Genomic DNA, 25,999 nt, shown 5'->3' with positions numbered 1-25,999 from the left:
CTGCACTATTTGGGTCATATGTGTATTACGCCCCCATTTTCATTGACCACACCCCATGTGGCCACACCCATTTTTGCTGTGTGCGCCGAAGGCACCACTCTGTATGTGTGTGTATGGATATATACATATATATATATATATATATATTTTATACGGGAGCATGCAAAGAATCTCTAATTTGGAGTTGGGGGGAGGGGGGCGTACTTGACGGGATGAGAGGGGGGACCCAAAGCATTTTGTTGCACCTGGGCCCACCGCTCACTAGTTCCGCCACTGGTGTCAACCTAAGTGCAGTCGACCTAAAGACCGGATCCCCATGAATATATGCAAATAGAAATGCAAAGATCAGCTCTTCAGTTAAGAGCTGTCCCTTGTGTTGGGAAGACTTCTGCATTTATGAACCAGGATTCCTACTGCGCATGCCCGGCTGTCAGACCGCACATGTGCAAGCAATGGAGGGGCCAGAGAGGGATCTTTCGATTTTTCCTTGTCCTTCAAATAGGGATTTAACTAGGAATCTGTGTACCTTACATGTAAATGATGACGCTGATGTCTGCATGCATGTGTGCTGTATCTAATCTGTACTGCTTCTGTATGTTTAGATTGCATGTATGTTTTGTTACATGGTCACGGCAGGATGTGACTCTATTCTCCTCTACTGAACCAACAGTGATGAAATGTCTGTTTTTATTTTTAATCTGTGTGACACACACATAGACAGCCCCACTTCCCCCGTGTCCTGGTGTGCGAGTGTGACACACTGCTCCCCCCTCCCCTCACTCCATGTGTTACAATCCTGTGGTCTGAGGTTAGGTGATTCAGCATGTAAGGTATATATACTGGAGGTAAACAGCAGAGAGGCAGATAGGAGACAAGGAAGGGAACAGAGATGGGTGTCACCATGAGAATGCTGGCAGTCCTGCTTGTGCTGGGCACCTTCTGCTTGGGAAGTCAATCTGCTCCAGCATCCCAAATGAAGCCTCTGTCTATTATATTCCCAGGGGAAATCCGAAGCAACATAAGTGACCTGGAGACAGCTGAGGTGAGATTTCTACAGTATCTTTTTAAACCTGATGTTGTCTTAGGGCTTAACACTGTAATTTTTATCCCTATTATGAATTTTGATTTTACAGTTGTCCAAGCAAAAAACTTAAATGTTTATATTTATGCCAGCCTTTCCAGAGTTGGCCACTTTTCCAAGATGGAAGATACTGTCTGTCCATTGGTCTAGAGACCTCAATGCTTACCAGATCACCAACTTTCCTGATCTTGCTGCACTTGATGTCCCTGTGTAACAAATCTTTCTTTCCCTTACAGAAATACCTTATACGATTTGGGTACATGGCCCTGGAAAATGGAGAAGATAAGCATGTCTCCTTGCAGAAGTCACTGACTAAGATGCAGCGGATGTTGGGACTGCAGGAAACAGGGGATCTGGATGGAGAGACAATGAAGGCCATTAAAAGCCCCCGCTGTGGGGTTCCAGATTTAGGCAATTTCCAGACGTTTGAAGGAGACTTAAAGTGGGATCACAATGATATTACATACCGGTAAGTGATCTTAAGTTGTTGTGCAGGAGTGAACCAGTATTGACAATAGGCAATTTTTGCTCAGACTGGTCATAACAAAGGGTGTCCAATATTATGGGGTAGTCTATGTTAGTACAGTATGGACTTGCAGTGTGCCCATAATTGGGGCATCTGCTTTATTAAATGCAAGGTTGACAGAAAGATGGAAATCAGAGAAGCACAATTTAATAAACATTTTTCATGCATACAACCACTTCTGGAAAATATTAGTTAATGGGGCATATTTACCAGAAACCGTATTTAAAATGCATTTGTAGTATGAATATATCACCCCTACTCGCAATGTGATAATGTAGAGTACCGCTTACATTTATTAAAGTTGGGGCGCTGGGACAAAGATTCTGAAAAAGCCCTGTCTCGGTGAAGGGCTAGAAGCAAAGTGATAGCAGGGGTACTCCTCTGGTAAAAGATGTTAAAGAGTAGCTGATAGACTACTATTGGCTAATGCCGTCTGGATCTAGCTCCGGAATGCAGAGTCAATTTGACAGTTTGGTAAATATGACAGTTTTGCAGCCGCTATAGAAACCTATGGTGGATGATTTTGCAGTGGGAAATGTCTGATTTTGGATATATCTCCTGCAATTCTTCCTTATTATATTCAAGAGATACTTAGCTGTTATGGGGATCCTTTTTCATGGGATTTCTCAAAAAGTATCTTTGGTAAATATGTTTCCAGGTCTCTTTTACTGTATAAACTAGGCACAAATCGCCATTGCCTCTGTACTGCAGAACTGAAGAATTGAAGTGACCTCTTAGTGGTATAATCGGCTGTAGACAGCAATATCAGATCTGCTGTTGATTACTACAGTACTACAGGCCTGATTCATAGAGGTACGGTATTGCAGAGCCGCAGGGAGGCGCAGAGAAGTGACTGTGCAATACAACTAAATGCTAATGCAGCAGGAGCATCTGGTATAAATAGACACCTCCTGCCTCTGTGATCTGCTGCTGGGTCCAATGACGTAGCTTCGGATCACTCTGCGGGGACATCGGTCATCTAGGTAACCACTGAGTTACTCAGATGACTGCCAGTAAATCTGCATTGGCAAATAAAGATACTGACTTCGGCAATCCCACAAAAAGTAGATGACGCACCTCTGTTCTGTTGAACGTACCTGGTCGCTACCCTCTCCACACCCCCAAACACGCTCAGCCTATCAATCAGGCTGAGGGTTAGGGGGCACTGCATGCAAGGACACAGGACCCATTCTGCATATGCGCAGAATAGGTCCAGCGCATGCTCAGTATCCCCACCATCAGGCTTATATGTAAACCATCGGGTTTGTGTGTGCGAGGTTGAATCAGGCCCTTTGATTACTACAGCACTGTAAATTCCTTTTCTCACATGCAGGATCCTGAATTACTCCCCTGATCTTGACCCTGACGTGACAGATGATGCCTTTTCTCGTGCCTTTAAAGTCTGGAGTGATGTAACACCGCTCACCTTTACACGAATCTACAGTGCGGGAGCTGACATTGAAATCCTTTTCGGAGCAGACAGTGAGTAAATTCCATCCTCATTTAGGATGACATATAAATATATCGTTTACATGAGCACCATTAACACCATATGTATTAATATATGAAATCAAGTATAAGTGGATAGGATACTGCTCTTTTACTGTCAGGGAAATGTTAGACCTTGTAGTCTAATAGCCACTGAAGGGCCACAGGTTGTAGCAGTTATATGTAGGATAGAATATTCACACTTACTATACAGATGCTTTTATACAGTACATTTTCACATGTAGAATATTTACACTTACTAGACAGATGCGTTTATACAGTACATTTTCTTCTACAGACCATGGGGATCCATACTGCTCTTTTACCGTCAGGGAAATGTTAGACCTTGTAGTCTAATAGCCACTGAAGGGCCACAGGTTGTAGCAGTTATATGTAGGATAGAATATTCACACTTACTATACAGATGCGTTTATACAGTACATTTCTTCTACAGACCATGGGGATCCATACCCATTTGATGGGAAGGATGGACTTTTGGCTCACGCATACCCACCCGGTGCTGGTGTGCAAGGAGACGCTCACTTTGATGAGGATGAGTTCTGGACTCTTGGAACTGGCGTGGGTAAGTCTGTAAAAATACATAATAAAATAGTGAGTGAGGTTTGTGAAAAAGATTTAAAAAAAGGAAAAGAAGACACCAAGATCAACATTTTAGAAACTGTAATTGTGATATATTGTGTGTTCGCACAATTGCGTGTTAAGTTATGCCTAGTGACGCCTAAAATGCGATGTTAATCTACCACATTTTTATGTGGCAAAATGGTTAGTATTGCTGTCTCAGAGTGCTAACGTTATAAGTTCAATTCTGACCAGTGTCATATCTGTATACAGTTTATATATTACCCGTGTGTTTGTGTGGCAGTGCTCTGGCTTCATGCCCACATGCCAAAGTCATAATGGTAGGATAATTCATTTCTGATAAAAAGTAACCCAAGTGTGCATTTGTTTGTGAGGAAATATAGACAGTAAACGCAGTAGGGCAGGACTGATGTGTATGACAAAATATTCTCTGTAAGTGAGCCCTAAAAACTGTTAATAGTCCGCTGAGATTACTATCTGGAAACAGTGTAAAAAAAGATGTTGTGAAAAGCCATTTCACTATACAGGTGAATAATGCTTTTATAAAAACAATGTTTGTGCCACTATCACTCTAAAATATACAGTTGACAAAATGGGCACTGAGATACCTGTCATTGTAGACCACACAATAATGTCTCATTCTTCCATTCCCAGTGGTGGCGACTCGGTTTGGTAACGCAGAAGGAGCTATGTGCCATTTCCCATTCATGTTTGACGGACAGTCGTACTACTCTTGTACAAGTGACGGGCGATCTGATGGGCATATCTGGTGCAGCACAACCCCCAACTTTGATGAGGACAAAAAATATGGCTTCTGTCCCAGCGAGTGTGAGTACTGTATAATTATGCACTTCAGGGAACCAATAAACATACAAAACAAATGTGCAAACTTGTACATACATTGTAACAAGAAGTATTTGTATATTAGGTCATTGTGAGTTTCAGGTTTCATTAACCGTTATGGATTGGTTAAAGCAGGGGTATACTTACAGTACCTATTCTGCTATGGGTGGCAGCAACTGAAATGGTACCTTTGTCCTCTATTACGTAAACTACTATCACATTTGTATCACAGTTGTATGAACTTTAAAAGTCAAGTATTATCATTTGTAAGCATTAATAAATCTAAGAAAAAGGTAAATACAATCAATCTATACTTCTGCACACAGAATATTGGCAATTTTTAATGCATTCCTGTAATTTTGACATGCTCAAAAAAACCTGCCTCTCTAGACAGCAGCCTTAGGTTGACGCAATATAGACAACCACCAGGTTAAGAAACAGCCTTGCCTAGTTAATTATTTAAATTAATATCATAGCCATTGGACTATATGGGGGGTATTCAAATGTTTGAAAAGTCGGTTGGGTGTCTGTTTTTTCCTGTCTATTAGAATGGAAAAAACAAACACCCAACTGACTTTTCAAACAATTGAACTTCCCCCTTTGTGTGCTATCTTATTTCCTACCTAGGCTCTTGCTAAAGTATTTCCCCATAGTTTGTACTCCTGGCAGGGTTGGTACCACTTGTATACAGTATGAATGTTGAGGTTGGTCATCATGCATATCAAGTTGTTTTCATGGAACATCTCTCACTCAGTGGATTACTTGTCACATCACACCTTGGTCCAGTTCATGGAAATTCTCTGCAGCAATGAAGCTATAGGGGCTGGCACAGGTCATCAATCACTTCTTTTGGTCTGATGGCATTGGCTCAGTCAAGTCCTACAAACTTCTAGAAGATGCTTGCAAGCTATAGTGTTTCCGTGAAACCATGATGCACCCAGGGAAAAAATAGTGTATGGTCACCCTCCTGCTGCTGGAGGTAGGATAGTTTGAATGTGGTATATAATATTCCCCTGGATATGATATTATGTGTGGTGTAAAATGTACTGCATACAGTATATGTAATAGATAGAATCTTATATATGGGATGTGGTTAAGATACCGACTGACAGTATCCCATCAGTCAGAATACCTACGCCGGAATCCCAACACTCGTCAGAATGCCAATGCCAGAATCCCGATAGGGTCAGGATACAGATGCCGGAATCCCAGCAGCCGGCATCCTGGCCGTAAGTATAGCAGGCGGGTTAGAGTTAGGCCCATTCCCCCTTATATACTAACAATGCTGAAATGTAGAAATGTGCACTTAACACATAGCTGGTTGCAGGTTGCAGTTTACAGATGAACGCTATTTGCTGATTGGTTTCTTTGATTTTGTTGCATAATTACTCTCTATAAATTACGTTTGCATAATGTACTTATTATTAATGGTGTCATATTAACTGGAAATACATAATCTTAGTTGTATCCTTTACTCTTTCTGTAGTGCTGTACACCTTCGATGGGAATAGTGATGGCCAGCCATGTGTGTTTCCTTTTATTTTTGATGGACAGTCATATTCTTCATGTACCACTGACGGGCGTTCAGATGGATATCGCTGGTGTGGTACCACAGCTAATTATGACACGGATAAGAAATATGGTTTCTGTCCCAACAGAGGTAAGAGATTTGGGGGGACTAGGGCTCCTCAAATACTGGTGGTAAGAATAAAGCAATTGGAAAACCTGAAGCAGATGTAGATTGGTGTTTGGCATAGGGCACATGTTAAAATGATGTATAATCATATAATGCATGCGTCGTCCAGTCCCACACAAATAAATACACCAGTGTTCTGTAGTTATGCAGTACTGAATAGCACAGTTATTTTCCAGACACTGCTGTGATTGGTGGAAACTCCGAAGGAGACCCTTGTGTCTTTCCATTTACATTCTTGGGCAAGACATATCAACGATGCACAAGTGATGGGCGAGATGACAGGAAGCTGTGGTGTGCCACTACCTCCAGCTACGACCAGGACAGGAAATGGGGATTCTGTGCAGACCAAGGTATATACACAAATGACTTCTTCTGCTTTAATAAAGACATGTTATCCAGGTGCAATGCTCTCTCTCTCTGCAATGTGCTGTACCCACCTCAGGCATTTCGGTTTGTGTTTGGATAACTTGCACTGTAACATGTACTAGAGCTCACAATGATTACTTTCTCCCAGGTTACAGTTTATTCCTGGTGGCAGCACATGAATTTGGTCATGCATTAGGCCTAGAGCACAGCAGTGTCCAGGATGCCCTGATGTACCCCATGTATAAGTATGTGAGTGACTTCCAGCTTCACTCTGATGATGTCAGCGGGATACAGTATTTATATGGTAAGGAAATGAACGCTTATTTCCAGCATGCATTAAATTCCTGTGAACCATTATTTGTGTTTTGCAAATATTTATTGCGGTGTACAGTGATCTGACATAAAAGTCGGTTTATGGTAATTAAAAGCAGCCACTTCTGCTTTACTTCTCATACATAAAACATTTTTGGTGCCAATTGTGCTGTTGCTTGGCAACCTGTAAATGTGGATTGGTTGTGAAGGGACACAAAAGCGACACATTGCTGAAGTGGTGAGAGGTAGAAGAATTAGGGTTATCACTGGAAGACCTTTTATTGCATAGGGGCTAACAGCAAATCGCTATATAAAACAAAGGCTTTTCTGCTAGACAAATATTAGTACAGATGAGAAAAAGTGTTGTTTTGCCTTTTCAATAAATTAAATATAGCCATTTTATAATGAACTAAATTAAGCAAATATTAGAAGTAATCGGATATTGGTAAATTGTTGAAGTTTAAATTGGCATTGTGATAATTGTATTTGCTAATGACCCTTTGAAGAATGCAATAATTAACAACAACAAAAAATAGATAAAAGAGACACTGTGTCCTATGCTGTCAGCGTCTGTGCATCTATGATATATTACAAAGCAATACAGCAATTCATAATGGTTAATGACAGAACATACTGAGGTAGTATGAGTGAAGGAACTGCATTATTAACCATTGTCTACATTTTCAGGTCCTAGATCTGGACCCAATCCCACTCCACCAAATCCCACCAAGAAGCCAAGCCCACAAACTACCCCTTCAACTAGGACCACCACCACCACCAGTGTGAGCCCATCTGAATCCCCCGTGGACCCATCCCAAAACGCTTGTAGAATAAAGATATTTGATGCTATCGCAGAACTACAGGGGGAACTTCATTTCTTTAAGGATGGGTAAGAGGAATAGAGTATATAGTGACATTTATTTAAGAAATTCAAAGCAGATCCTCCTAGAATTCCTGTATGCATTTCTGTTCTTTTGGATGAAATCTTCCAATTTATATTTCAGGGTGTACTGGAAATTACCTGCCAAAGGCCCCCCTACGTCTGCTCTCAAAATCTCAGACACATGGCCTGCTCTACCCGCCAACATTGACACTGCATTCCAGGACCCCAAAAGCAAGAAGATCTTCTTTTTCTCAGGTAGAAGATCTGTATATCTGATAGCAATGTAGCTTTGGGAATTTCAATGTCCACTTAAAGAAAATGTAATTCTAAAATCTATTTTGCTACAACAGATTAAGGCAATGAGTGGCACTCTAGCCGAGACAGCATGCCCTGCTAACCTATGGAAAGGTTTATTTCTAAAAAAAACTAAATATATAGTGCTAAAATTGTATGCACCAATTACAGAATGTTGTTGTATACACAGCACCATGGGTGCTTCTAGTTTTAAATTCTTTTCCTCACAAAGCCACTATCATTAACCTACCAGTATAATGCTGCTTGTCTGTGGTTTAAAACTTCAGTGCCCAGGAAAGTAAGCACGTGGGGGAAGATAACAACTACACACAGATAGTGCCCTGATCAAAACTCATGACTCCAGTGTAAAGCACTAATGCTAACCACTGTGCCACCATGCCACCTGTAAGATCTATGGGTGGAAGAATATGCTGGGACTTGTACTGCTTATGAGCACAGGTAGCCTTACAGTGTTTTTAGAAATATCCATATTATATAAACCATAACAATGTATTTCCCTCTACAGGGCGCAAATTTTGGCAATACACTGGGAATACTGTCTTGGGCCCTCGTAGTCTTGAAAAGTTGGGCTTGGACAAGAATGTGGATAAAATCTTGGGTGCTATTACACGGGATAATGGCAAGGCCCTGTTATTCAACGGTGAAAACTACTGGAGGTAAAATAACCAGGAAAAGTTTGACAATCGTAGAGAAGAAAGGTTGGGCATAGGAAGTGTGAAAGCCTATTTAGATACATGGATACAATGTAAAACTCTATTGACTATACTGATATTTGATCACAGTTTTCAGACTCTGTATTCAAGGAATCTCAGCCCATGTATTCAAGATGCTTATGTGATGCAATCTGACTGACAGAGCTAGTAATTATAATGATTAATATATGTAATGTTGGCCTCTTAATTGCACTTTAGAAGATGGTGAGGGACCTTTACGTTATAAAATGAATAGTGTTTCTTCAGTTCTAATGAATGCATCATTGTGTTTCCTTATAACAGACTCGATGTGAAGTCAGAGGCAATAGATAGGGGATACCCACAGAACACAGGTGAAGATTTTCCTGGAGTTCCTACTGACTCTCATGAAGTCTTTGTGTACCAAGGTAATGATATATACAGTATATTTACAGCAAGCATTGTAGGATATGGGGGATGCCGTGGACACTGGGGACACTTCTCTAAAGTAGATCGCATCTACAGTATGTTTGGGTAGTCACGGTATCATATCTGCATTACCTGTTCCTATACATTCATATACATGGGGCTAGATGCATCATCACTTGGTGAGTGATAAAATGGAGAGTGAAAAAGTACCAGCCAATCAGCTCCTAACTTCCATGTCACAGGCTGTGTTTGAAAAATGTCAGTTAGGAGCTGATTGGCTGGTACTTTTTCACTCTCCATTTTATCACTTTCCAAGCGATGATGCATCTGGCCCAGGGTAACCCAATGTACTTAAATATAGCTCAGCATAAGTAACATATGCATCAGGTAACATCAGGCATACAGTACATAGACCCACACACATGTACACAGCATTGAAACGTAAGCACAAGAAACTTTTTTCTTAATATTTGTTTTCATAGTGAAAAACACATTTGCTGTTTAATTTGACTAATATATGATATTCTATATACTGCACTCTGCCTATATTATACCGCCCCATCCCTGTCCCCCCTCTCCAGTCACATCTGCATACACATATATGTCCCGCAATGGTGAGGACATGCCCAATACAGATGTGTGGGTTCTATGCAACGTGAACAGATCTATATCCAATGAAAAGGGTTTTATCATCATGAGTATCAGTAGTAGTAGTAGTAGCAGCAGTAACAGTAGTTGCAGTAGTAGCAGCAGCAGCAGTATTATTAGTGGAAGCAGTAGTAGCAGCAGTAGCAGCAGCAAAAGTAGCAGAAGCAGTAGTAGCAGCAGTAGTAGCAGCAGCAGTAGTTGTAACAGTAGTAGTAGCATTAGTAGTAGTAGTAGTAGTAGTAGTAGCAGCAGCAGTAGTTGTAACAGTAGTAGCAGCAGTAGTAGCAGCAGCAGTAGTTGTAACAGCAGTAGTAGCAGCAGTAGTAGTAGTAGTAGTAGTAGTAGTAGTAGCAGCAGCAGTAGTTGTAACAGTAGTAGCAGCAGTAGTAGCAGCAGCAGTAGTTGCAGCATTAGTAGAAGTAGTAGCAGTAGTAGCAGCAGCAGTAGTTGTAACAGCAGTAGTAGCAGCAGTAGTAGTAGTAGTAGTAGTAGTAGTAGTAGCAGCAGCAGTAGTTGTAACAGTAGTAGCAGCAGTAGTAGCAGCAGCAGTAGTTGTAACAGCAGTAGTAGCAGCAGCAGAAGTTGCAGCATTAGTAGAAGTAGTAGCAGTAGTAGCAGCAGCAGTAGTTGTAACAGCAGTAGTAGCAGCAGCAGAAGTTGCAGCATTAGTAGAAGTAGTAGCAGTAGTAGTAGCAGCAGCAGTAGTAGCAGCAGTAGTAGCAGCAGTAGTTGTAACAGTAGTAGCAGCAGTAGTAGCAGCATTAGTAGTAGTAGTAGTAGTAGTAGTAGTAGCAGCAGCAGTAGTTGTAACAGTAGTAGCAGCAGTAGTAGCAGCATTAGTAGTAGTAGTAGTAGTAGTAGCAGCAGCAGTAGTTGTAACAGTAGTAGCAGCAGTAGTAGCAGCATTAGTAGTAGTAGTAGCAGTAGTAGCAGCAGCAGTAGTTGTAACAGTAGTAGCAGCAGCAGAAGTTGTAACAGTAGTAGCAGCAGTAGTAGCAGCATTAGTAGTAGTAGTAGTAGTAGTAGCAGCAGCAGTAGTTGTAACAGTAGTAGCAGCAGTAGTAGCAGCATTAGTAGTAGTAGTAGTAGTAGTAGTAGCAGCAGCAGTAGTTGTAACAGTAGTAGCAGCAGTAGTAGCAGCATTAGTAGTAGTAGTAGCAGTAGTAGCAGCAGCAGTAGTTGTAACAGTAGTAGCAGCAGCAGAAGTTGTAACAGTAGTAGCAGCAGTAGTAGCAGCATTAGTAGTAGTAGTAGTAGTAGTAGCAGCAGCAGTAGTTGTAACAGTAGTAGCAGCAGTAGTAGCAGCATTAGTAGTAGTAGTAGCAGTAGTAGCAGCAGCAGTAGTTGTAACAGTAGTAGCAGCAGCAGAAGTTGTAACAGTAGTAGCAGCAGTAGTAGCAGCATTAGTAGTAGTAGTAGTAGTAGTAGCAGCAGCAGTAGTTGTAACAGTAGTAGCAGCAGTAGTAGCAGCATTAGTAGTAGTAGTAGTAGCAGTAGTAGCAGCAGCAGTAGTAGTAGCAGTAGTAGCAGCAGCAGAAGTTGTAACAGTAGTAGTAGCAGCAGCAGAAGTTGCAGCATTAGTAGAAGTAGTAGCAGCAGCAGTAGTAGTTGTAACAGTAGTAGCAGCATTAGTAGTAGTAGTAGCAGTAGTAGTAGCAGTAGTAGCAGCAGTAGTAGTAGTAGTAGCAGTAGTAGCAGCAGCAGAAGTAGTTGTAACAGTAGTAGCAGCATTAGTAGTAGTAGTAGCAGTAGTAGCAGCATTAGTAGTAGTAGTAGCAGTAGTAGCAGCAGCAGAAGTAGCAGCAGTAGTAGTAGTAGTAGTAGTAGTAGCAGCAGTAGTAGTTGTAACAGTAGTAGCAGCAGTAGTAGTAGTAGCAGTAGTAGCAGCATTAGTAGTAGTAGTAGCAGTAGTAGTAGCAGTAGTAGCAGCAGTAGTAGTAGTAGTAGCAGTAGTAGCAGCAGCAGAAGTAGTTGTAACAGTAGTAGCAGCATTAGTAGTAGTAGTAGCAGTAGTAGCAGCATTAGTAGTAGTAGTAGCAGTAGTAGCAGCAGCAGAAGTAGCAGCAGTAGTAGTAGTAGTAGTAGTAGTAGCAGCAGTAGTAGTTGTAACAGTAGTAGCAGCAGTAGTAGTAGTAGCAGTAGTAGCAGCAGCAGAAGTAGCAGCAGTAGTAGTAGTAGTAGTAGTAGTAGTAGCAGCAGTAGTAGTTGTAACAGTAGTAGCAGCAGTAGTAGCAGCAGCAGAAGTTGCAGCATTAGTAGAAGTAGTAGCAGCAGCAGTAGTAGTTGTAACAGTAGTAGCAGCATTAGTAGTAGTAGTAGCAGTAGTAGCAGCAGCAGTAGTAGTAGCAGTAGTAGCAGCAGCAGTAGTAGCAGTAGTAATAGCAGCAGCAGAAGTTGTAACAGTAGTAGCAGCATTAGTAGTAGTAGTAGCAGTAGTAGCAGCATTAGTAGTAGTAGTAGCAGTAGTAGCAGCAGCAGAAGTAGCAGCAGTAGTAGTAGTAGTAGTAGTAGTAGTAGCAGCAGTAGTAGTTGTAACAGTAGTAGCAGCAGTAGTAGTAGTAGCAGTAGTAGCAGCAGCAGAAGTAGCAGCAGTAGTAGTAGTAGTAGTAGTAGTAGTAGCAGCAGTAGTAGTTGTAACAGTAGTAGCAGCAGTAGTAGCAGCAGCAGAAGTTGCAGCATTAGTAGAAGTAGTAGCAGCAGCAGTAGTAGTTGTAACAGTAGTAGCAGCATTAGTAGTAGTAGTAGCAGTAGTAGCAGCAGCAGTAGTAGTAGCAGTAGTAGCAGCAGCAGTAGTAGCAGTAGTAATAGCAGCAGCAGAAGTTGTAACAGTAGTAGCAGCAGTAGTAGCAGCAGCAGAAGTTGCAGCATTAGTAGAAGTAGTAGCAGTAGTAGCAGCAGCAGTAGTAGTAGCCAGGGCTGCTAAGAGAAATCATGGGCCCAGGTACAACTTCCTGGGCACCCTTCACAGCATGCCGGGGGCATGCCCACACCTCTTTGGGGGCATGTCTAGCACATGAGGAACACCTCTCAGGAGCTTGCCCCTTGCTTGGCCCAACTACTTTTTAGGGGGCGTGGTGTAATCATAGGAGGCATGTGCTAGGCTGAGGAGAAGAGCTGCAGCTGCTACTGCCAGGTAAGGGGAGGACCTGGGCCCTCACTGGGCCCCTCCATCAGACCCTGGGCCCAGGTAATTTGTACCCTCTCCCCCCTCTCTCGGCACCACTGGTAGTAGCAGCAGCAACAGCAGTAGTAATAGGGCAATTACAAAGCATCCATATGTACAAGTTTAGTTCATGTCCTTACATATTTCATTAGCAGCAGAAACCTTTTTTAATACCCTTTTCACACAGGAAAGCAAATTGGCAGGTCAAGCATTTGGACCTGGAAATATGTGGATCAACACAGGTCCTTTTCCTGTGTGAAAGGGTCAACCAGGGTCGACATTCTCGGGACTTTGATCCTGGTTTTTAGTTTTTACTGGGGTCAAAAGCACAGGAATTGCAACCCTTTCACACAGAAGCAAAACCCATGTTGATCCACAAATTATCATGTCCAAATACTTGACCCGCAAATTTGCTTTACTTTGTCTTTTTTCTCTGTGAAAGTGGTATTAGTGTTTTTATTGCAGCTGATTATTTAGAGCTAGGAGTAAAAGCTGCACTGACTCTCCCATGCCCTTACAGCGCAGACCCCAGCCTGGAGCACGTACATGGCATTCTCAGTGCTAAAATCCCATTTCTGGATTAGGTTACATATTATTCAATATGGACCTGCCCGGGAACCCAACAAAATGATTCCTGGCCATATATCATACTGTGCCATTTTTATTTCTATTACCTTAAGATTTACGAAAATAATACTATATTTTAAATGGGTTCCATAGTCAGTCCTGACTTGTAATAACTATGATAATATATGTTTTCACAAGGTTTTCATTTGGCTTCTTGCCCTTGTCATTTGCCATCTTCACAAACTCACAAATTTCCCTCCCGCAGGTAAATACTACTTCCTCCAGGATCACTTCTTCTGGCGTATGACGTGGCGCAAGCAAGTGGAAAAAGTTGGATATGTGAAATATGACCTACTGCGCTGCCCAGAGAATTAAAGTTACAGAGAAGATGTGAACTGAAGAGAGAACAGAGGGGGAGGGGGGCAGAGAGGAAAAGGACAAACAAATGGTCCAATTTGCAGAAGGGGGAGAGTGTAGAAGGGGGAGTCTGTATTTATATATGTGAATCTTAAATTCTGCCCCATATCAGCTGTGCCCTTATATAAGAGAACTGTAAATGTCCAGGCAATGTAAACATGGTCTGTATGTTTTATCCCCCCTAGGGAAGTGTGTGTGCTTGTGTGTGTGTGTGTGTGTGTGTGTGTGTGTGTGTGTGTGTGTGTGTGTGTGTGTTCCATGCCTGCCTGGCGCAGGCTCTCAGAGAGCGGTGTGACAGATGATGAGTTGTGGCTGTAGTGAAATGAGACAAGGTGACCTTTCAGAGATTTCTATAATATATTGTTTTCTTTTCTAATAAATACTGTTTCTTCTTGACTTGTGTAGTTGTATTTTAGTTATACGGAGTAGAGCAATATAAGATTGTGTAGGAAGTGTCTCATTGGGAAAATAGAAGGAATTATTGTAGAAAGTACAATATAGAAAGAACTGTAGATCCAGTCTGTTCCATTGCTTGATCCACATGCATTACTGTAAAAGGAGTAGGTAGCTGAAAGTCAAATAATAATACTTAAGGCTGAATCCTGGAATTGCTGACACTTTCCACTAGTCTTTTGATTTGTCCTCTAAATTAGAATTTTTAATATTGATGTAGCATAGGTATCCCACAATCCTCTACATTTCACGCCATGCTTTTATATAGAAGCCTGAGGCTCCCTCCTATCCACCTAACTCAGAATGACCATAATAATATGTCTCCATACAGGTAACAATAATGTGTAGTAGTGATGAAGCCTAATAACAACACTATGCATAAATAGTCCCTAGCTACTAGGAACATCTCATGATACTGTAGTCCAAAAAGCAGGAAAGGAGGGTAAGGAGAGAGAGCACTAAAACCTGGTCCAGACTTAGGGCCTGATCCTGACTTATACGCAATGCCAGTATTTACGTAGCTGAGCGATTTTCAGATAACTGCACATGCGTCAAGGTACTTTAGCGATGCTGCTCGCAGTGAGGATTTCTTTTCAGAGTGATTGACAGTCAGAGGTAAAGAATAAACTGGCGCTTTGTTTTTCTCCAATATTAATAAACCATGTGGATGAATTAAAAAAGTATATTTATTGTCTAAAACAATACATGCAACAGATAAAAAAGGATTAATCCAATAAAAACATATATAAGGGCATAGAATGAGCTGAAAAGATAGGTAATGATGGTACCAATCTATTCACACCGCATTCAGACCGCAAATGCCGGATCCTACCCGGTAAGACAAACGTGTACTTACCGGGTGGGATCCGGCATTTGCGCTCCGCTGCTGGCTTTCCGACCCCGGCAATATACCGGGTCGGTTGCCATAGCAGCGGAGGGAGCAGCAGCAGCAGGGGCGGGGGTGGAGGCTGCGCCGGGAGATGAGCTCATCTCCTGCGCCGCCTCTCCCTATGCTGTGAATGGGAACCGTGTCGCATCGACACGGCTCCCATTCACACCGCACCTGACCCGGTAATCAACCCGGGTAAAACCCTTCTTTTTTACCGGGTTGAATTACCGGGTCAGGCGACCCGCTAAATCGTCAAAGGACCTTTCACATCGCACACTGACCCGGTTCGACACGGCAATATGCCGTGTCGATACTGGGTTATTTGTGCGATGTGAAAGGGGTATTAGTTATGCCACTAATTTACATTCAATATTGGTTAATATTGGTTACATTCTTTAATGGGACCTGGATTGCTATATATGTTGTTGTAGTAATTAGTAAATAATGTGTTTATATGTTACTGAATAGATTGTGTATAAAGTCAGGGGTCATACCTCTCACATAAATGTATAAAAATATAATCACAACCCTCTGTATTCCCGGTTATGTGACCGAGGGGCGCCGTCAGCGTCTATTGCGGAGATGTTTGTAGGCGTCACTTAGCAACCATGTACCAAACATTAGTGCGCCCAACGTGTTTCGGTCATGTGACCGGAGGACGCTGTTATTACGCGTCAAGGAGATGCGTCTATGTGTTACCTAGTAACCACTAGGTCTACACAATGTATACCTATTGGTCAACGGAGGTCATGTGACCCGGAAGGAGCTCACGGCGCACTTTACAGGGCTGTGGGGAAGATTACGATCGTCCTAATATGGACGGAGGTTTGAATCACTAATAGTTTTTTTTAGGTCCTATTTTGCATTGCTCCCTAAGCTATTAGGAATTCTGGATGAATCATAGATTTGAGTAGAAAACATGCATCTATCTCTGGGGGATAAGTCACATGATTACTATGACCCTTGACCCTCATGATGTCAGATATATTTATTTCTATGTTTGTGTATGAATTAAGTGGTTCTTTTATTATTATTATTATTATTGTGGGTTTGCCTCCTACTTACTATCTAACTATTTATAGAGTGTGGTAATTTGCTGTTAACACTGAAAATGTGGATGATTAAATAAAGTGTGTACATCGCACCTGTGGGGCATCAGGTCATTAAGGGGGTTTAAATAGATCCCATTTCTGAATTGAGCTATACTTCTGATGAAGCTAGGTGACCGAGCCTAGGGAAACGTGTTAAGTGTCAAGCTGCTGCCATCATCCTTGTCCGTCCTGTGCTTTAAAGGATCTTGATATGGACTTTTCATTTCCACATTTGGAGAATTTACCCTGAGGGATTTCATCATACAGCACCGATTGGAGAGACCCATTTTCTACATCATTACTACAGCCTGCCTGCTGTTCATTTTCAAGTCTCTGGAAGCCTCCATCATCATGGGTAATACCAGCTGTACTTAAATAACATCTTCCCCAGGGATTCATTAACTTTTTCCATTCCGGGATCCTTTTAAAGGACACTTATCAGCAGCAACCATCATTACCTATCTTTTCAGCTCATTCTATGCCCTTATATATGTTTTTATTGGATTAATCCTTTTTTATCTGTTGCATGTGTTGTTTTAGACAATAAATATACTTTTTTAATTCATCCACATGGTTTATTAATATTGGAGAAAAACAAAGCGCCAGTTTATTCTTTACTTTTCATATTTCTTTGGGACTGACAGTCCCTTACTGGCAGCTGTGGCAGCGCATCTGGACATTTGTTTCTTTTGATTGACAGTCAGAGACCGCTTGGGGGAGGTAACAGGAAGTGGCGGCAAACACGCATGTCATGACCGTTTTAGGGCGTGTCTCTGCTTACATCTGCGATGTCATACAGAAAACATGGAGCCAGCATTGTAGCTCCCCTGGCAACTCCGCAAACCATAGACTCACTCAGAAGGGTTGATGTTCCTTGGATTTGAAAATGAGTACGCGCTTGCTGAGATTTTGCAATGGCTCCGGTGGGCATCTCTAGTCAATTCTGAGTGGCTGTTTCACTTGCGCTGTTTGTCAAGTCTGTACAGTGTTGGATAGGGACCCATGCTTAGAGGTGTGGCCAGCCAACATAGGGGCTTGGCTAACCATTAGAGAGTGCATGGGCTGTGCCCTTGATAAATATATATACATAGCAAATACTACTAGTCCATGTTTAATAACAGCAATGCACTGTAGAAAATACAACGTAGTCCTGTGCAGCATACTGTAACATGGATAATGTATAATGCAAGTGCACAGTCTGGAACCTGTTCCCTAGGGGAAGGGGTGGGCCCTCAGGCGGTGGGGCCCACTGGGGGTTTCCCCTGTAGCCTGAAAAATCGCAGCAGTATAGGCTTTTTCGCAACAAATCTGAATCAGGCCCTGAGTATTTATTAACAATTAGTACTGTATATAACTGTTATAACTATAGAGGCCTTTCTTGCCACTCAAGTAGTCCAAACACAAATGCAGAGTGAATCTGAAATGTTATGCAGAAACCTTTGTTTCTATCACAAAAGTGAAAAACAGAAAAACGGACATGTATAAGGTCTTCAGGTGCTCTCTTAGAAGTGGGCTCCTATATCCCCAATCTCCGGGAACATGTGCAAGTGTCTGCGGACTGGAAGAATACTGGTGCAACTTATTCATTGGATGTGCCAGAGCTTATGTTCCTAAAAATTACTGGAAGGATAACACCGCCTTCCTTTGATTTTGGGGGCAAAGTTCATAAAGGTCAACTACTGTATATGCTGCATTCTGTGAAAAAAAACACCATAATAAAATCAAGTAATAAAATTAATAAACACAGAATTGCAACTGCATTGCAGGTCATCTTGTAGTTGGCACATCCACACTGCCTACCGTTAAGGTAATCCTCCCCAAGATCCCCAAGCTTAGCAAATGAGAACTGCCACTTAAAGATAAGCAAAATGTAAAAACTTTGGAATATTCACCTCATTCAGCACCACCATACACCAGCACACAATTCGGAGATCTGGAGAAAGGCCTCTGGCTGAGCACTCTCCACATACAGGGATTTTTTATTCCCCATGTCATTACCACAGCAACATCAACTGCACTTGCTTAAAGATGAGTGCTAAGTACTGCCCCAGTGGTTACTCCACATCCCTTAAACCAGCCCACTGTGGGTAATAAGGGGTACATTTACTAAGCAGTGATAAGAGCGGAGAAGTGAGCCAGTGGAGATATTTCCCCATCAACCAATCAGCAGCTCTGTATCCTTTTATAGTATGCAAATTATAGATGTTACTTCAGTGCTGATTGGTTGCCATGGGCAACTTCTCCACTGGCTCACTTCTCTGCTCTTGCCACTGCTTAGTAAATATACCCCTTAGTCCTTGCATATGCATTCCTTGATGGGGCATGCATACAATATTACATCAAGTCATTCAACATACTTGAGTAAACATCCATAGAACTCACACTTTATTCTAAAATCCATCTACCTTTTCAGTTTCCCCCTTGTTTCCACTTATCATTAGTTATTTATTTATTTATTTATTTATTTATTCATCCATCAATATTACTATTTATTAATAACTTTTAAATTTCATTTCTTATACCTATCTGCCCATTTCTTTTATCAACTCTTATATGAATCCAATGTTCTCACTACCCCTCGCCCAAAATCTTCCGCCACCATTTTACCCTTTATGTACAGTATAAATTCTAAATAGGCTTACAACTGAAGGTCTTTCTGTATCTCTACAGTCATATATAAATACCTGGTATCTTTTGGAGCTGTACCTGCTTATAATCCTAATGACTGTGGGGCCGATTCAGACCTGATCGCTGCTGTGCGTTTTCGCACAGCAGGCGATCAGATCTAAACTGCGCATGCGTATGCACCGCAATGCGCAGGCGCGACGGTCCGCAGCGATGGGGCACGCCGGGCAGCGACGGGACGGTGCGAAAAATTCCATTGCATCGGCGAACACAAGGAGATTGACAGGAAGAGGGCGTTTGTGGGTGGCAACTAACCGTTTTTGAGGAGTCTCCGGAAAAACGCAGGCGGGACCCAGCGTTTTGTGGGAGGAATCGTGACGTCAGCTCCGGATACCGATCATCAAAGTGGGTAAGTCTTGGGCTGTGCAAAGACTGCACAAACTTCTGTTTGTGCAGCTCTCCTGCACATGTGATCGCACCCCTGCACAGCGATTTCACCCTACCCCTGTAGGCGGTGACTACCTGATCGCATGTATGCAAAAAACGCACTCTAGCGATCAGGTCTGAATTACCCCTGTGACAGATTCAAGGTTTATTTTGGGCTTTGTGCTAGGTTCACTGGGCAGGTCTGGTTAGAACTGGAGAGAATGAAGTTTAGGTAAACAAACAATGCTTCTTCTTATTCAGTTCTACCAACTGATTATGGATGAACAGGAGAAACAGGGACGGCTCGACCATTATGCCAGGTACATGGCCATGTAGAGCATTACACTGTGGAGGGCGCCACTGTGCTGCAGTCCGACAGTGATGGTATGTAATCCATTTGCCGGGTGCTTGGCAGCTCTTTCCCAAAAAAAATGTACGTCAATATTAGCGCTAATTAGGAACCATGAATAGTATATGATTACACCAATGTGTGCAGTATAGGCAGAAAGACTGATTCACCATATGCGGAGGGAGACGTCCTCAAGATTATCTCTCCTAGATCATCAGTTTTCCTCCTTCTGTGAATTCAGGAATCAGATCTATATGGCTTTAAGCCTGCAAAAAAAAAGTGTCACCTCTCCCTATTTGTGTAGGAGAATAGCTCAAGGGACACTTTAGACAAAACTGATCATGGTGCAGTATCTTTTAAAATTGACACAATTTATTTTTAACAAGATGCACTTACACCTAAAAAGATAAAAGACAGCATGTAACAAAGAATTTCCTTTGGCATATCACCAGCAGTAGCAGTCCTTGAATGGGGGAGTCCAGAAGCGTCAGATGGTAATAGCTGAGTGGAAGTATGAGCTCCGGATGCTCAACCACCACGTTACCGCAGAGACACCCCTCAAGGTAGCAGATGAAGTCCAAGTGTAGTAGCCACGCTTAACGCGTTTCGGACGATGATCGTCCTTCGTCAGAAGCATGGCTAATATGAACATGTCCACAGTATTTATCCCCTCCTAATTGGGGATACCCAGCTGCAAACAATCCCCGGTGTTCGGCGCCGTCGTATCCTCACGCATGCGCACCAGATCTCCAAACGCGAAAGCCGGTAGTGACCTTAGCGGTTCACCGCTGACCGGAAGTTGTAATGTTTGCGTTCCAGCGCCGGGATTCTTCATCTCCGGTTAGTATAATCAAAATCCATTTCTCAGAAAGGTTTAAAGAATAACTCAAACCACATTAAAAGTCCACATGCATGAGTCCAATTCTTTTGACATCTTTTTAGTTGTTCAAAAGTTTGTTCGGAAATTAACCATTAAACGTTTTTTTAAATTAAAAGAGGATACTGACACTATAACCCCTAAAGAGCCCCATGAGATAGATATCTCGGTATTTAAACCTCCTTCTTCTTTTTATCCGAGTCAAGCAAAGGGAAATTGCCTAGATGTTTTTAATAAAATTGTATGTGAAGAAATAGAGAGGACTGTTCTAAAGGGCAATAAGAGAAATAAAAGATTAAATCTTACTAAAAAGGAGTTTGAGGCTGTACAGAGCTTGAAAAATGATGAGGATTTGGTGATTTAGCCTGCGGATAAGGGTGGAGAGGTGGTCCTTATGAATAGGGAGACTTACATGCAGGAAGTTTTCAGACAGTTGAATGATGGGAAAACGTACTTAAAATTAAAGGCAGATCCTACCCATAAGATTATGAAGGCCCTACAGGAATTAAGTACCAGGGCTTTGGAATCAAAAGCCATAACAAAGAAAGAATTTGACTTTTTAAATATCGCAGAACCTTCTATTCCCACTTTGTATGTTCTCCCTAAGATTCATAAGGACCCCCTCCACCCCCCAGGTAGACCAATTGTGTCGGGATGTAATAGCCTGACGAGTAATTTATCAGCGATTGTTGACCACTATCTCCAACCGCTTGTGCAGCAGACAAAAGCATTCTTGAAAGATACTGGTGACACCTTGAGGAGGATTAACCAATATAAATGGGAAGAGGGGGATTTTTTATGTACAGCAGACGTTTGCACCCTTTATACGATAATAGACCTTGAAAAAGGCTTATTAGCAGTCTCATATTTTTTAAACATGAGTACTCTCAGTGAAGTTGTGAAGGCTTTCATCTTGGAAAGCATTAGGTTTATTTTGTTGAATAATTACTTCATTTTTGATGGTACTTTTTATTTACAGAAGGTGGGCACTGCCATGGGCACCAGGTTCGCCCCCAGCTACGCAAACTTGTTCATGGCCTATTGGGAAGACCATCGCATATGGCATGATGGCGAGCTGGTGGCCGGCCTGGTGTCCTGGCGGCGCTACATAGATGATATCTTTTTTTGTTTGGCGAGGAGCGGAGGAATCACTTAACACCTTTTGTGATGATTTGAATTATAATACCATGTCGATCAAACTAGTATTTACTAGGAGCAAAAAGGAGGTCTCTTTCCTTGATTTAAGTGTCTATATTGACGAAGGGAAAGTTAATACAAAGACATATAGAAAAGCAACGGACTGTAACAGTTTTATAGAGAGAACGAGCCTGCATCATGCAAGTTGGTTGAATGGCATTCCCTTCAGCCAATTTGCAAGGGTAAAAAGAAACTGTTCTAATGCACAGGTTTGTGACCAGCAACTTACTGAGATGTCTGAACGCTTTATGGAGAAAGGATACTCTTGCGAGTCTCTGGATGAGGCTAGGTTGAGAATAACTAATATAGATAGAGAGACCTTACTAACATCGAGGAATGATTCCAGACCTACAGACGAAAGATTAAAATGGGCCTTTATTAGCCAATATAGCACTTCTTTTAAAGGGATTGAACGTGTGATTAGGAATAATTGGAACATTTTAAAACAAGATTCCGTTTTAGGACCATTACTCCCTGTTAAACCAGTCTTCATTTATAGGAAGGCCCCAGCCCTAAAAAAACAATTAGTGAGAAGCAGTGTGGATACCAATCCAAGGCAAAGTATCAGAACCAAGGGTTTCCACCGCTGCGGTGACTGTTTGATGTGTAGAACTGTTAAATCATCTACCCGAAAGGTAACAGAATTTAAGGTGAACGGTCACTCTTATCCCATAAAGGAGTTCATAACATGTCACTCAAAAAATGTGATTTACATTTTGGAGTGTTCATGTGGGCTCTTTTATGTGGGGAAAACGACCCGATGTGCGAAGGTTAGATGGGCGGAGCACATTTACAACATTAGAAAGGGTTTAGATACCCATACCGTCTCATCGCATTTTAAAAAACTGCACGATTCAAAAGAATGTTTTTTTAAATCGTTCTGTGGGATTCAGTTAATTCTTCCCAAATGGAGGACTAGGGATTTAGAAAGACGTTTGTCGCAAACAGAAATGAGGTGGATTCACCGTTTGGGTACCCTGTCTCCAGGGGGCCTAAACGGTGAATTCGAACTCAAATGTTTTTTAACCTAGTCTGGGTTCTCTCTGCCATTTTTATCTTGCACACTTTTCTAATATCAGTACTGTTATGAGAGTCTCGTATATTAATGATCTTTTTCGTTTTTATATTTTTTTTTCATGTTTTTATGATGGACTCATGCATGTGGACTTTTAATGTGGTTTGAGTTATTCTTTAAACCTTTCTGAGAAATGGATTTTGATTATACTAACCGGAGATGAAGAATCCCGGCGCTGGAACGCAAACATTACAACTTCCGGTCAGCGGTGAACCGCTAAGGTCACTTCCGGCTTTCGCGTTTGGAGATCTGGTGCGCATGCGTGAGGATACGACGGCGCCGAACACCGGGGATTGTTTGCAGCTGGGTATCCCCAATTAGGAGGGGATAAATACTGTGGACATGTTCATATTAGCCATGCTTCTGACGAAGGACGATCATCGTCCGAAACGCGTTAAGCGTGGCTACTACACTTGGACTTCATCTGCTACCTTGAGGGGTGTCTCTGCGGTCTCGTGGTGGTTGAGCATCCGGAGCTCATACTTCCACTCAGCTATTACCATCTGACGCTTCAGGACTCCCCCATTCAAGGACTGCTACTGCTGGTGATATGCCAAAGGAAATTCTTTGTTACATGCTGTCTTTTATCTTTTTAGGTGTAAGTGCATCTTGTTAAAAATAAATTGTGTCAATTTTAAAAGATACTGCACCATGATCAGTTTTGTCTAAAGTGTCCCTTGAGCTATTCTCCTACACAAATAGGGAGAGGTGACACTTTTTTTTTGCAGGCTTAAAGCCATATAGATCTGATTCCTGAATTCACAGAAGGAGGAAAACTGATGATCTAGGAGAGATAATCTTGAGGACGTCTCCCTCCGCATATGGTGAATCAGTCTTTCTGCCTATACTGCACACATTGGTGTAATCATATACTATTCATGGTTCCTAATTAGCGCTAATATTGACGTACATTTTTTTTGGGTCACATTGTCTTCTATTGTGTAATTGGATGCACATGTATGATCATCAGCTAGCAGCTCTTTAGGTTTATTGCGCACTGTGGTCTGGAGTTCTTTTCCTTTACCATAGCTCTTTCCCAGCAGCTGAAGGATGGAGCTCCTGAGGAAGCTGGGTGACCACAGCCCAGGGAAATGCTTTGAGCTCGTATCTGGACTCCTGTTATTCCACTGGACTTCTGCGTGGTCTTAGCCATTCTCCTTGGAACATTCTGCAGTGTTCTGGATACCTGGTGGATACTCCTTCAGCCTGTTAATCTGCAAATTGGGTTACTAAATGGACTCTTTGGACATACAAGATTCACGTACTGGTAATACCTTGTTGCTAAAATTGGATCCCTTATGGACACAAAGGAGAAAGTCTTAAATTAAACACTGATTAATATAGGAGCCAGTCTGGTATTGCACGGCACTAATATACCTAATATACCTGTGGCCTAGCTAGTGGTTGCTATTTAGACCATGTGAATTTATTTTTAGTGGGGGTTTTTTTTAACTCAGCATTTTCTTTACCATATTCCATCCATCATATATTATTAATTGTATATACTAGTGCCAGTTTCACTACTTCTTGTTCTTTTGATATTTGTAGGGGCTGACAACCCCTTCACCAGCTGCTCTGTGAGTACTCAAATGGGCAGCGTTAGCCCCTGCAGCGTCCAAACTAGCTCTCATCACAGTTGTACAGCTGTGACCTTTGTTACATCCTCATACATTATTAAATATTTGGGAACGTATAGGCACATGTTCAGAAACTCATGTATGTTAGACTTGAGTAGCTTTCCCAAATTGATCTGTCTCCCCTTCCCCTGCTATTTCGTAGACATCCTAATAACAAGGGCCAGCTCCTTTTAATTTAACTGAGTATCATTCACATCCAACCCCCAATGCATCCTTTGGGGGCCGCAGTTAATTTCCTGATGGTCGGGATCCTGGTAAACGCTCGCTTGTTGGGTCCATGCCACCAACCGAGGGGGAATATAATAGTGTGAAAGCGAAGCGTGGCGAGCGCAGCTAGCCCGCGAGGGGACTTAACGCACCTCTGTCGGGTTTCCGACTGTCGGGATTCCGGCGTCGGTCTCCTGACCACCGGGATCCCGACCACCTGTTAACCATACCCAATTTTCCCAATGTCTGCAGTAGACAGCAGTTATGTGCTACAGAGACTCTGATGTGTAAGTAGAGAATTTTTAAATGATTTGGGCAGTTTTCTTCAGATTTCGACGCATCTGACCGTCATATCTGAAGAAAAGTGTCACATTGGATGGCTCTTCAGATCCAATGCTCACTCCAGTGTCAGATATGTCTGAACTACAGATCTCTGAGGCTGCCCCAACTATTTATCTGAATTTGAAGAAAACAGGTGCACATCGGATTGTTTTTTTTACTTCAGATGTATCTGATCAGATTCATCTGAAGCGTCACTTGACTGGCATCTCCCTGACCACTCCCACCCACCAAGAGGGGGAACAGCGGCAGCAGCAGCATCAGATCAATCACATGTAGCATGTGTGCATCAGATATATCTGATGCGATCTGGCACATGATATATTAATTGCATCAGATATATCTGAAGTGAATGTAATGAAAATTAAAGCCAGGGTCTGATCCGATTCCCAGGACGCTCCCGGGAGAGTTCAAGAGAAATCTGATGCTATGTCTGAGTAGTGGATGGCCACCTTTAGACAATGTATCTGTTATTTTCTTATCAATCCCTGGCATATGCCTAACTGCCAACGGAATGTTTTGCTTTAAACACCATCACTGGCTCATTGTCTGATCTGAATAACCGAAGCCTGTTCTGCACCCCATTAACTCCACTGCTACAGAGATCGGGAATAGTTCTAAGGAGCTTATTCATTAAAGTGAGTGGGTCCATTATACATGCAGAAACAGTTGTTACCACATGTTTTATATAATGGACCCATTCACCAATAGCGTCCTGGTGCCATCCTTTCATTAGGCTTCGAAAACTGAACGCTTGACGGCGGAAACGCTACCTACAGCCCACTGAGCTCCACTCATTTCTTTTAGAAGTGGCCCGGATTGTGAAGAG

At 42.2% G+C, this 25,999-nt stretch overlaps 1 protein-coding gene across 1 annotated transcript; it reads left to right on the top strand.

Annotated features, from left to right (window-relative positions):
• Nucleotides 1-626: 626 nt before the first annotated feature.
• Nucleotides 627-14,401, top strand: MMP9 (matrix metallopeptidase 9). The gene is made up of 13 exons (XM_063960464.1): nt 627-1,042; nt 1,318-1,550; nt 2,941-3,089; nt 3,550-3,678; nt 4,350-4,523; nt 6,025-6,198; nt 6,411-6,584; nt 6,749-6,904; nt 7,600-7,801; nt 7,917-8,050; nt 8,616-8,766; nt 9,106-9,209; nt 13,854-14,401. Exons 1-13 carry the CDS (start codon nt 890-892, stop codon nt 13,961-13,963), a joined length of 2,043 nt encoding a protein of 680 aa, XP_063816534.1. The 5' UTR covers nt 627-889; the 3' UTR covers nt 13,964-14,401.
• The last annotated feature ends 11,598 nt before the right edge of the window (nt 14,402-25,999 follow it).

This window comes from Pseudophryne corroboree, chromosome 3 (genome assembly GCF_028390025.1).
Source record: "Pseudophryne corroboree isolate aPseCor3 chromosome 3, aPseCor3.hap2, whole genome shotgun sequence".
NCBI classification, from domain to species: Eukaryota; Metazoa; Chordata; class Amphibia; order Anura; family Myobatrachidae; genus Pseudophryne; species Pseudophryne corroboree.
Note: the sequence above shows the minus strand (reverse complement) of the source record. Positions and strands in the feature narration are given on the sequence as shown.